The sequence below is a fragment of the Labrus bergylta genome, chromosome 3, assembly GCF_963930695.1.
Source record: "Labrus bergylta chromosome 3, fLabBer1.1, whole genome shotgun sequence".
Taxonomy (NCBI): domain Eukaryota; kingdom Metazoa; phylum Chordata; class Actinopteri; order Labriformes; family Labridae; genus Labrus; species Labrus bergylta.
In genome coordinates, this window is record NC_089197.1 from 14,085,790 (window position 1) to 14,098,929 (window position 13,140).

The 13,140-nt window shown below is 40.6% G+C and overlaps 1 protein-coding gene across 4 annotated transcripts in view; it reads left to right on the forward strand.

Moving 5' to 3' along the window:
- Window positions 1-12,828, forward strand: part of uacab (uveal autoantigen with coiled-coil domains and ankyrin repeats b) — a 45,883-nt gene extending 33,055 nt beyond the window's left edge. For 2 of the 4 annotated variants that reach the window (XM_020641206.3, XM_065952754.1), the window contains exons 6-19: window positions 10-80; window positions 358-464; window positions 1,270-1,451; window positions 2,335-2,372; window positions 2,831-2,887; window positions 3,152-3,259; window positions 3,746-3,778; window positions 4,913-5,005; window positions 5,679-5,709; window positions 5,813-5,862; window positions 6,078-8,789; window positions 9,024-9,176; window positions 9,614-9,679; window positions 10,151-12,828. In XM_020641206.3, the coding sequence (XP_020496862.2) occupies window positions 10-80; window positions 358-464; window positions 1,270-1,451; window positions 2,335-2,372; window positions 2,831-2,887; window positions 3,152-3,259; window positions 3,746-3,778; window positions 4,913-5,005; window positions 5,679-5,709; window positions 5,813-5,862; window positions 6,078-8,789; window positions 9,024-9,176; window positions 9,614-9,679; window positions 10,151-10,222 (3,773 nt within the window). In that variant the 3' untranslated portion in view covers window positions 10,223-12,828. The remainder of the gene's footprint in view (window positions 1-9; window positions 81-357; window positions 465-1,269; window positions 1,452-2,334; window positions 2,373-2,830; window positions 2,888-3,151; window positions 3,260-3,745; window positions 3,779-4,912; window positions 5,006-5,678; window positions 5,710-5,812; window positions 5,863-6,077; window positions 8,790-9,023; window positions 9,177-9,613; window positions 9,680-10,150) is intronic. The other 2 variants (XM_065952757.1, XM_065952756.1) reach the window with 2 other exon arrangements.
- The last annotated feature ends 312 nt before the right edge of the window (window positions 12,829-13,140 follow it).

A 13,140-nucleotide genomic window follows, 5' to 3' on the forward strand; every position in this document is an offset into this window, starting at 1 on the left:
CCTCCACAGTCATGGCCGGCTGCTCCTCCAGCGTGAAACTTCTCTGTGACAGCGGAGCGTCTGTGAATGCCAGTGATTTTGTATGAATGAAAATTCTACTACTTTCATTTTTTTTCATGTTTTTTTTCCCTCTTCCTCATGCATTGTTATTATTGTAGAAAAGAAAATTGTTACCTTGTGAATCACATTCAACTGCATGTATGATTTGTTTGAGCAGCACAAAAATATTGTCTAGATTGTAGAGGTGGTTATATTATATACTATTATAGCTGTGTCTGTGGATGGATGTATCTGTGTGCCTTCTTTAATCTGTATGCCTTCTTTTATGTTTTATGTCTGGTTTTTTTTCTTCTCCAGGACGGGAGGACACCTCTGGTTCTTGCAACCCAGATGTGTCATCCACGCATCTGTCAGCTGCTGCTGGAGCGAGGGGCTGACATCACCACGAGGGACAAACAAAACAAGTGAGATACATCAACCCGTGTGGTGTTTGTCTGTTGTAGGGCTGGCTACTGTGCACTTTAATAATGCAAAATGTGTGTTATTTACAAAAGGTAGCGTTTGGGTTACAGTGCTGGTTGATGATGTAAAGAAGGTCTAGCTTATTACAATCTAGTTTTTATTTTCTTGTAAAGACTTTACAGTGTCTTCCTGATATTCAGATTAACTCACAGAATATTCTGTGTTCTTATCAGATAAACACAATTATCATACACTAACTCTACAACATTTTAACAAACCTTTTGTTGTGTTGAAGATTAATTCCAAAACAGGAAGAAAAAATGAAAATAGGACAGCATTGAAGTCTCCAACAGTAATAGAAGGTGAATGTGTACAGCACAGTTATAAACTTGCTTTTAAATATGCACTGAAGGATTTAAAAAAGCTTAATTCTGTATGTTGTTAAAAATGTATTTACTTAAATCATTACAAATATAAATTGCTGACAAGGAAAGTCTTACCTTTCCACTATAAATGTAATCATAAAAGTATAATATTTAGTTCAACTATAGTATTGTGGCTTTATAGCAGCATTACACAAATAAATATCATTCTTTAAAATGTAATAAACAAGATAGTCAAACAACTCAACTCAGCTTCCACAGGCCTGAATTATTCAGCATCATTGAAACAAAACTCAGAATTGTTGTTGTTTTGCGTCTCATTGTGATGTTGGAGTCTGTTTTTTTTATAGACACAGTGTTTTTACATAACTAGTCAGTGCTCTTGTTCTTGCTCAGTTCATTAACTGTCTCTGTTGACCCTCAGAACGGCGCTGATCCTGGGTTGTGAGTTTGGCTGTAAGGATGCGGTTGAGGTGTTGCTGAAGAACGGCATTGACGTGAAGGCAGTTGACGGTTTGGGCCACGATGCATTTCACTACGCTCGCCTCAGCAAGAACCAGGAGCTTGCTGCAGTAGTCAAAAGTTATCTCGATAAAGTCTCAAGAGGTGAGAGGAAAAAACAGCAACACATGCATGATAAGTACAATCGCTGTATCCTGTACAACTGATCCTATAATAAGAGACAGCCATCCTCTAAAGCCATGGTCTTGACATAAATATCTCCTGATCTCATATTTCTTATACAAGTTTTCACTTTTGTCTTTCTTGTTTACGTTCCTTTCCTTAATCACATTCTTAAAGGCAGAATGTGTGACATTTTACACAGAAATACAGCAGAAATATCTTCTGTAAATGTCTCTCTGAGTCAAGACTGTCTACACTGAGTGAGAAGCGTGAGTCTCTCTGGCTGTGTTATTGTCTGGCTGTGTTTAAATCATGTTTACATGGACGGGACGAGACTTGTGTATAAAGCTGTGTCAGTCAAGGACTAGAGAAAAGAAGAATAACATACTCTCGGATGTCACATAAGTGTCTTTAGATCATGCCATTCTGTGTCAGTTTATGTGCAATAAGAAGCTATGAGTTATCCAAAGTGTGCTAACATTAACCTGCTGACACAACAATGCAAGACTCAGGCAATTGCAGCTCGAGCAAAGGACACTTTTGTCCACCGCTTTTGCTTAATGGTGCTTAATTATGGTGCTTTCTAATTGATAACTCCTTCATGCGAAAGCGAGTGGAGAAGGGTTGAAGGTGTTTCGCTATCGGAGAGCGGAGTCTTCAGAGCAGCGGAGGCGCCCCAAACAGAAGTTTGTTTTGGTTTCATGCTGGTGCTCAAGGGCGACATCTACTGGATCAAAAAGTTGCACATTCTTCCTTTTAAATAATGCTGCTCTGTAAACATAGCTGTTTGTGTTGAATCTTGATAACACAATGTACGCGGAAAATGAAATCTCAACTCACTGTTTCTGTCCTTTTTTTATTACAGATAAAGAAGCTGCAAAGATGGAACAGTGGAAGCGACAGGTAATCCTGCAGCATTCCGGTTGACCCCATCCATTTAAAATCACAGTAGCGTTACATATTTGTAAGGACCCTCATGTCTATGGACAGCATGATGGGTAAATTGGTCTCGTCCATTCCACTCCTTCTTTGTTAAATATGGCAAAGCTCAAGGTAAAACCACAAAGCCCTCAATGAAATTGTTAAACAACGACCCTTCTGGCATTTAAATGCTAATACACTTTGAAGTGTGTGTCTTAAAATTCTGCCTTTTCATCCCAATGTTCCATATTTCACACATTATTTCTTGGACTTGCTGTTGATGAGTTCAGCCTTATCATATTTCTGAAACTGTTGATTTCTCCCTGGTGCTCGGATGTACATGACTGCCATCTAGTGATTCAAAAGGAGAGTTGTTCCGCACTTCTATAAAGAATATGGTATTGTTATATCTTCATAAAAGGATCCTGTTTTATCTGCAGCATTCAGTGGAGAGATCAGAGGCTGCTGAGGCTTGTAGAAGGGATCAGATCATACATGTAAGTGCTGTATAACTTCAGCCTCCCTTGTCCAATAAAACATCCAGTCACTTATTTTCTTTAATGCAACTTAATGCTTCTTTAAGCAGCTTATATGAAAGACAATTTTGCTTTAATTCCCTTCATTAAGAGTAAAAATGAATCATCACGATATCCAAATCTTTGAAGTACTGATGAACAATACATTTTTTTAGCATTCAGTGACTAGATTTTTGTCTGTTTGCATATTTTCATGGTTTATGCATGAATGTTTTTTTTCTCTAGGATTTAGAGAGGCAGAACGAGACCATGCAGGAGAGTCTCAGAAAGTACCACCAGGAGCAGAGAGTCCTTTTAGATAAGGTCAATATGCTGCAACAACAGCTCACACAGGTAAACAAAACCGGAAGAGAACAAGACAAAGTGACGTTGATGAAACAATGCAATACAGTGGAAAAAAAAACCTCTTGCCATGCTTGCCCTTTACGGGCTCAATTTTGTCAGTGCACATGATTTTCTGTCGGTTGGAAGGCAGTTCTGATTGTCCTCCAAGAGCTTTGAGTGACACATAATTGTGAAGAGTGGAGCTGAGTCCCTCTCTCTCGGCTTGATATCTCATAGTCCTGGGCTCCATTTACATAACAACAGTAAAGCCTTTTAGAGGAGGCTGCCTTTTAATAAAGTGTTCACAAACAGATTGATGATTAACTTTAAAAGGCTACATTAAGTTAATATAAAAATGTCACCATTATCCAACCAGATCCATTATCTATTCACTGCGGGGGGAAAAGACATTTAGTGAATGACTTTCAGTGGCATCTTGTCAATAGTGTATTACTCAATCAACTGATTGTATTTCATCTTTCTTTTCATCGGCAGGAGAAGATTACTGTGGAAGACACTCAGAAAGAGGTAGGAAACCAACATTTATGCGTTTTTATTGTGGGCCTCTTTCAAGCAGGTCTTTAATCTGTTCCTAGACTCTTAAATTGGAAGCATATTATGTTACAGCAGTATAAAGCCTCAGTCTTAAATGAATGTGTGACCGCTGAAACCTTAAAAAAGCAAATGAAAATGAAACTGGAACAAACCTGTGAGGAAGCTGCTGGTTGCTGTTTCGAAGCACATGGGTTGAAGATACAAGTTGCACAGCCTGAAAGTGCCATCAGCTATGACTTATCAGCACCAGATAACATCCTACCAAGTCCCCAAACTCAGGAATCATGGTCAAGTGCTACTGCAGCTCAAGATTTAATAGTTTACAGAAAATAAACATAAAGGAATATATATTTTTTTGAAATTGTACAAAATTTCAGATTTTGAATTTTCAGGAAATTAAACTGAGAGATTTAATTTCCATTAAAGTAACTGATGAAAATGAAGATTACTTGTATTTCCTGTTAACCTTTTATGTTGTGGTATCCTTGTGTTGTTTTTTCTCCCAGTAAATGTTTCAGACACGGTTACTTTGAATGACTGGATCTATATTTGTCAGTATGGTTCAGAACCTTGAATACATATATATGAATACATATCAGACCAACCTGGTGTGTTCTCGTTTGGATTGCCTCGGTGCTTAGGGCACTTTGACGGACTATTTTACTCTCAGTTCCCTCCCTAAGCCCTTTGAAGGATCTGCAGTAGTGACAGAAGTCAGGCTGCAGAGCACTGAATTATTTAGTAGGTGTTTTGGTGTAAGAGTTTAAAAGACAACACATACCAGTGTATGTAATGTACAAGTGAAATAAATTGTTTGAAAGTTCATTAGTTCTCACCAATGCTGCACCAAATGCTTTGAAAATCAAAGCCGTTAGATCTACAAATATTAAGATACAAATGAGTTTTTGTTTAACACGTATATTAACAATTACAGGATTTGTATTCAATTTGCTGGATCATAGAAATAAAGTTACAGTAAGAAGTCAGTACAAAATGTTTCCTGACATGAACTCCCACTAAAGGTGCTAACATCAAGTCATTGAAAGTGCCTCGTTACTCATGACTTGACCTGACCTGTGCCTTTTCCTCTTTTGTCTGTTGACCCAGAGGGAGCAGTTGAAAGTGTTACTCAGTGCCAAAGAAAGAGAGGAAGGGGCTCGAGGCTTGGAGACTGTCAAAGTCCAGCTCCGGAGCACTTTGGTCAGTCACTTAATTCTTACCAGACATGTGCTTAGAGGCTTAACCTCGGGGGAAATCAATGGATTTAGGATTTCTTAATTCCTATTCAGACTTAGAATAAATATTTGAAATGTATATATTTGTATCTTCAAATGCCTCTCAAGCTGTGTTAAATATGTTGCTGACCAGAGAATTAAGGCTTTTTATGGAAAGTCTAAGTGAGTTCTTTATTACATGTACAGTGGTGTAGAATTTAGGAACAAAATTCTAAAATGAAAAATAAAATGCAGCCTAACACGACAGTCCAGCATGACATCCTTTGTACTAAATGTTCAGTTTTAGTGAACCTGGTTCATACCGGCTTTGATTCAGCTGTGAAGTTTTAGAGGATGTTGTCTGTACTGGTGAACTTTTACTACTGAACATTATTCAGAGAGCCTGGTCTGTAATGGGAGGATCGAAATAGAAGCACTTATCAGTACACATCATTTTATGGCAGGCTGCTGTACTTTCTCTAAACCGGATTTACCTGATGAACTGAGTGTCCCTATTATTATTATTTATTATTTTTTTTACATAAATCAATGCATTTAACATTTTAGACGTTAAAGTACTAACATTTAATTGAATTTTAGACTAAAATGTCTTTGATCAATCATTTGTAATGTGTATGTGCATCTATGTGTATTCACAGGGGGATTACTCCGGGCAGTCTGTTATCAAAGGTAATCTTCCATTGATCTTTGAAATGTTGAAGAAAAATCAGAAGCTCTTATCTCTGTCATCAGCAGAGGAATAGAAGCTCTAAATTTTTATTTTTTCATGCAGGTAAAGAGAACTCTTTCATCAAACAAGCTCACAGCCTGGATTCTGATCAGGTATGTTTCTAATATGGAAAAATGTCTCACATTACAAATATCTGAATATAATAAGTGTCAAAAGAGGTGTAAAGATTAACATGCTAAAATAGTCTCCAGAACCTGGTTGGTTTTCTTGCTTGTCCTAGGTAAAAATTGTTCAGAACTCCAATGTATTCAGTCTTTTGTGACTCTTTCGGTGTGATATTCAGTGTGTTTTTCCTCTTTCTCTGCAGACACCTCAGAAAGTTGCAATGATGCGTTCCATGTCCCGACCTCCAGAGAGGAGTCCCACTGCTGTGGCCTGGGACCTCTCTGGTGAACTGGACACACTCCGACATGAGCTCGAGGCCGTTAAGAGAAGACAACAGGCAGCAGATGAAGAGACGGCACGGCTTCAATCTGCCTTGAACCGTAAAACCCGAGAATGCCATGAGCTGGTCCAGAGCCGAGACGCCATCCAGAAGCAGGCAGACCAGCAGGTGCAAGAGCTCGAGGACGCCTTGGGGGATGTCCAGAAGAGGATGCTGGATTCTGAGTGTAAAGTCAAGCAGCTCCAAGCCCATGTGGTCGCCGTTAAGGAACATTTGGGAGGCCAGTCGACTGAGGAACTGCGTTCCCAGCTGCAAGATATCAAAGCCAAGTATGAAGGTGCTTCAGCAGAAGTGGGCCGCGTTCGTAACCGCCTCAAACAGAGTGAGAAGGCCTTAGAAGAGTACAAGAGCAGCGAGAGCCAGCTAGCAGCCGAGGCAGAGAGGCTGAACCAAGACCTGGGAGCTCTGACTGCAGAAAGAGATGAACTAGGCGAAACCCTTTTAGAAATGGAAGACCAGCTGAAGGAGGCCCAGACTAAACATGGCAACACAGTTCCTGCTGAGAAGTTTGACAACATGAAAAACCTGCTGACCAACGCAGTCGATGAAAAAGAACGGCAGATTGCTGAGCTGAGGGAAGACTACGATCGCGTGCTGGAGGAGGTGGCTGAGCTCCATCAAAAGCTGGATGGTCCATCATCACACGGGGGATCAGGGGCGATGTCTGAGGAGCAGCAGAGGATACTGGGAGCTCTGGAAGAGCAAAATGCAACACTGAAAAGAAAACTGGTGGATTTGACTTCAAAAAGTCAGACTCTGATTCAGGAGGTGGAGGAGACTGAAGAGGAAAGAGATATCTTACGAGAGCAGCTGGATGAGTTTAACAGCAGGATCGGGTTCGACCTTATACCCGTTAAAGATCACGATGAAGCTCGGAGGAACATGGTGACTGCGTTGGAGGACCTGGAGGACAAACTGGTGGAGGCCAGTGAACGCTACGGAAAAGCAGAGGCACAAGTACAGCAGCTTCAGGCGGAGAGGACCTCGCTGCAGGAGAATATCAGCAGCCTCAAAATTGCTCGTGAAGAGAAGCAGACCGAGACGGATGATCTGAGATCTCAAAATGCAGACCTGATGAAGAAACTTGAAATTTTGCAGAAGAAATGTGACGATAGAGATAAAGAATGTGTACAACTGAGCACACAGAGCCAGACTCTGAAAGAGAGCTTGGAGGGCGAGTATGTTCCCAGACAGCAGCATGAGCAGGTGAAGGTGGAGTTTAGCTCCACCTTAGAGAGTGTTAAAGCTGAGATGTTGAAGTTGGAGACCAAGGGAAGAGAAAGTGGTGAAGAACTGAAGAATGTGAAAGAAAGAAACGATATGTTGAAAGAAGAGTGGGAAAAAGTCCAGTTGGAGATGAAAACAGACTATATAAGTATTAAGGACCACAAATGTGTCCTAGATAAGTTGAATGCTGCTGTGGTGGAGGCAGAGAATAGAGCAAAGGAAGCGTCTGGGATGCATGTGTCGGCTCAGGAGGAAAACGTCAGACTTACCCAAGAGTTGGAGGCTCAGAAAATAGAACTTGATACCATACAGGAAGCTATTCAGTCTAAGTTTATCCCACTGACAGCAGCCGAGGAGAAAGAAAACTCCTACAGCACCCAGGTGAAGGAGTTGACAGTAAAGCTGTTGGAAATAGAAGAGAAATATAACAAAGAAAGGTCTGCTGGAGAGAGCATCAAACAGGAGAAAGAGAAACTAAAAGTTGAGATGGAATCTGTTCAGCAGAGACTGGACACTGCGATAGTCACCAGTGAGAAGCACAAAGACGTGGAGGGAGAGTTCAAGGGTAAATTTGAAGAATTGACCAAGAAGTTGGTCGACTTAGAGCTGGAGTACGAGGAATTAACACGGCAGAAAGCTGATCTTCAGGAGCAGAATGCCCACTGCAACACACAGATCCAGAACCTCCAGGAGCGTCTGAAATCAGAGTTGACCCGGATTGCAACATATGACACGGAGCTTAAAGCCCTCAACGATGCCATGCAGCAAGCCCAGGCTGACTGCAAGAAAGCGAGAGAGGCTCAGCAGGAGGAGGCTCAAAGGGTTTGTGCCTTACAAAAAGAGCTGCAAGAACGCCGCGGGGATCAGGCTGCTCTGCTGCTCGAACACGCAAAAGCCAATGACGCCCTGGAGGCTGAGGTTGCTAAGCTTCGGCTTGCTCTTCGAGAAGAGGAGGAGAACAACGCCCAGAGAGCCGAAGACGTATCTGCTCTGCAATCTGAGCTCCTTCAAGCCACACAGGCTCTTGAGGAGATTCACTACCCGGAAGACCAAATGAACGAGCTTAAGAAGGAGAAGCGGCAGCTGGAGGAGGAGGCTGCCAACCTGAGCAACAAGCTGCTGAGCTTAGCGGAGGAGTGTGAGGAAGCCCAACGGGGAGCCACGCGAGCAAAAGAGGGGGAGACCAGAGCCAGGGCGGAGATGGAGGCCGTCCAGGAGAAGAGACACGCCATTGAGAGAGAAATCAGAGAGCTTAAAGAGAGATATGATGAGTCTCTCAGCACCATCTGTGACCTCCAGAAGAGAATTCAGACATCAGCTCAGCAGACTGAATCTAAAGACAAGAAGGTAACATGAACATGATATCACAATTCCATTTTTTAATAGATGCCGATGAGCTCAGTCATTGTTATGTTAGTTAAACTGCATCTGTTTGAGGGTTAATCTACTCCAACTCTTCAAGGAAAATGCATGTAGACTTTTAAAGACACAATTTGTTTTTTATTCCTGGGTATGACAAATTTTTTCTTAGAAAAATGTACGGAAATGAATACTTGCTTGTGTTTGGTGTCTCCACGTCAGATCACGGAGCTGCTGACAGATGTTGAGCGATTGAAGCAGGCCCTGAATGGTCTGTCACAGCTGGCCTACACAAGCAACGTGCCCAACAAGAGACAGACGCAGCACATGGACACACTCCAAGCCCAGATCAAGAGCCTACAGCAACAGCTGGCTGTGAGTAGACACAGTAAAATATTTAACACAGAAAATTATACAAATGTACAAATTAGTCTGCTATTCAATGCAGTCATTGTTTTTCTTTGAGTGGGCATAATATCCAGCATGTTATTTCAGAGTCTAGAAAAAGTTAATGCTGCTAACTTTTGGTTTGGTTATCTCTAGATTTAGAAAAGGTGTGCACAGACGAAAGAGATTTGTATTATGGATGACTGACACATTGGTTAGTTCATACAGTGAGCCATACAAACCACATGAAGTAACTGATGTGAGCAGTGATTCTACAGTGTTTGCTGTGCCTCCGTTACATGGGGGAAGAAAAAAATCAACATCTCCATCACTGTAGCTGAAACCCGTCTGCACATATCATAACTCAAAACACATGCTGGCAGATACTAGAGGACTGATATTATTTCTGTCTTCTGCTCCTAAAGGATGCTGAGAGGCAACACAGGGAGGTGGTTTCAATTTATCGAACTCATCTTCTGAGTGCGGCACAGGTAAGTTCATCCTAGAAACCTCTCTTAAAAGACTGATTTGTCTGACCTTCCTGAGCTTTAACACGTTTGACAAGGAAAGTCTGTCTGATGATTTTTTTTCTTCAAATCGTTGAGTTTAAACTCTTTCATAGCAGAGTTGATAAACATTTATTGAACTGTTAGCCTTTAAAATACGTTTTTATTTATTTTTTATTTTTTTAAATACATTCTTGAAAGACTAGTCCGTAATCTGCTTATAAAACATTCATGTGAACCCAAATGTGTTTGGTCTTTTGTCATTAAGCATTTTCATCTAGTAATGAACAGTCCCTGTGTCACACCTGATCCAATCATCACTTCTTAAAGCCTTTCTTCAGCTTTATTAATGACTCATTAAAGATGTTTCAGCGTCAACAGCTGCAGCACATCATAAGTTAGATTTATATAACAACAGAGTGACTGAACTTCATTCTGACCATTCTTCTCTCGTAGGGTCATATGGACGAGGACGTCCAGGCCGCCTTACTGCAGATCATCCGCATGAGACAGGAGTTTGTCTGTTAAAGCTTTCGCCCAACAAAACAAAACGCTACCTGCTGACTCCAACCGTCATTTTCACTTCTTCCACTGCAGATGGTCCCTGCTGTGGCCCCCATGGGTGTCCAGTTTGTGTGTGCGTGTGCGTGTGTGCGTGCGTGTGTGCGTGCGTGCGTGTGTGTGCGTGTGTGTGTGTTTGTGCCTCAGTAAATGTGTCCAATCAGGCTGCTCTGAAACTCATCTCCTTTCATGTAGAATGGCTCCTCTTTGCTACCTGGATTCCAAATCTATGTGTTGTAGTTGAAAGTGAATACCTGTAGATCATAGTTACACAGTCCAGTCTATGCATAAACCATAAATGCACGAAAATTAAACTGATGTTGTATCAATGAAAGTATCAGTCTGACCTCTAAACCTGTTTAATAAACTTCAAGGGAGAAGGAACATTTCTATTGCAAAGCATTAAGTGAAGATGCTGTTCCCTTACATTTCTGAACAATTATATCTATGCATTTAAACCCCCCCCTGTACTCACTGACATGTGATCTAATGAATTGTAGGTCCTTTTCATGGATTAGTTACACCTTTCATTTAATTCAAATTCAATTAAAAAGGCTTTCTGATGATATAATAGTAAGTAAAAAAGAAAAGAAAAAAGTGGATAACTTCTTCAGTTTTGATGGATATTTCCTGCTGTATTTGTATTTTCTAAAGCAGTGCCTCCTTGTTGAGCTGCAGGGACAGTATAGTTACAAAAAGTGAATTTTGTACTAAACAGACTGTAGCATAGTGGGGAAAACATACATTTCAGATAACTTTGCAGTGGATTATCTTAGAGATTGTGGACTGAAGATTTTGTCCCTCATCACTTAGACTAAAGGCGTATAAGGAAGGCACCTTTTAATGCCTAGTTTGAAGAACAAGGGGATTATAACAGACAAAACCTGTTACATGAGATCATTGTTGTAGAACAGACTGGAAGCCCATTTCAATCTACATGAAGGACTCTCCATTTCAGTCTACATGAAGGACTCTCCATTTCAGTCTACATGAAGGACTCTTCGCAAAATGCATTTAACTGTAGCCCTAATGTGTCATCAGTGACCATTAGTCAGATATAGCAGGCGTCTTTCAGTCTCTTCAGTGTGAAATGTTCTCTTTGTGTTTCCTCAGACGGTGTCCTTGCTGAGCCGCCGACATGACATGCAAAAAGAACAAATTCTGCACTAAAATGTCTGCTACCTTGAAAGCTGCCTCCGTGCTTTGGCTAACTTGTGACTCTATAAATGTACATATCGGTATTGGCGTATAAAGGGAGACCTTGAACCTGTCCTTTTTAATATTTTTCATATCAGTTGTGAAACTTCAGCTACTTCTTTGAGGCTAAACATCTCATGGCACATTTCTTCATCTTCAGGTTTTCCAAACTAGCACCTTTATTTTCTAATTACTCCAAATACCAAAGATCTGAAGAAGGGGGGGGGGGGGGACATCCAAATCTTAAACTATTTGCTGTTCTGGTACATAGTAGATAGTACTGTGACAGATTTGGAGAGCTATCAGTTATGTCGCTCACAGAGCATCACACAGAGCATCAAGTCTGGACTTGGGTTGTGCTGGATTTGAGTCGTGGGGCGTGTGGAGTGGAGGTCTCTTGCTGTGTCCTACAGTTTGCAGTGGCACGTCGTCCTTTTGTTGAAACCAGAGTGTCCTCTAGTGGTGAGACTTGGCAGGCCAAGTTGATAGAAATTGTAATAATCAGTGTGGCCCAGGGGTGGGCAGCAGTTGTTTTAGGAAGCTCTTATATCTTCTGCATGCATTCAACCTCAGAAATGTAAACTCAATCTTACAGATAATCAAGAGATACCAAGTAACACTAAACTGAACAAGATGAATCTACTAGATTTGGTATTTTTCACTACTACATTTGAACAAAACACATTATAAAGACTGCATCTGCCCCTACTGAATTTTATCTAAATATAGAAGCTGATTAATGCAGCAGTGAACTTTGCAGCTCTCTTATGACGAGTGCTGCTTACCCCTGAGCCATCTCTTTGTGACTCTTGATGGTGTAGTGTAGTGGTGTTGTGATTGTTGAGCGAGTCTCTCATGCCTTAACACCGTTATATTTTTCATAGATTTGTACTACTTTGATTACTGTACTACAGTGTGACATTTGTGATATTCAGCAGGTCTGGAAGTAGAACGGCACAAACATGGTCAGGGTAACATTTACCGTAGGAAGCCATTCAACAGAAATAGAACACATCCCCTCTTATTTATGTGGACGTACATGTGTTATTCGAAGCACTCCTGTCTTTATGCTCCTGCCATCACATTTTAGAACACACACAGTTAAATGTTTTTTATATTTCGGACAAACTCCGTTTTCACTAACATCTAGTTTAGAAACGTTACCATGGGCATTTTGTGATGCAGATTTCTGGGGATGAAAACTAACTTTCTGAACATTTCTTTCTGTCTTCCCTCTACTGCTAACATTATCTATACATCCAGGTAAATCTCTTAATAAGTAAACGATATACCAATCTGTTTATTTCTTGACAATAATATTTGTGTTTGTGAATCACTAATACAAAAATCAATAAAGTGCCTAACATAGAAAACTACATTTTTGTGCAGAGTATTTTGTCTTAACTAGAGCAAAAAAACATTCTGAAGTCTTCAGCATTGTTGCAGCTGATGAATGAATTTCAAGGGAGACTACATATGTTCGTGGTCCCCAGAGGATGAATCCCTCTGACTTTGAAGATCGCCTGACATTTTCTTTTCTAGTGTCAACAACCATTCTAAGTTTTCACTCGTGCTGTAAAACATGTAAGTATTTATTGGATAGATTAGTAACAGCTTCACTGACTAGAGAGGTACTTATTTATTTATTTATTTATTTATTTATAATACATTTTAAACCTAGATGATTA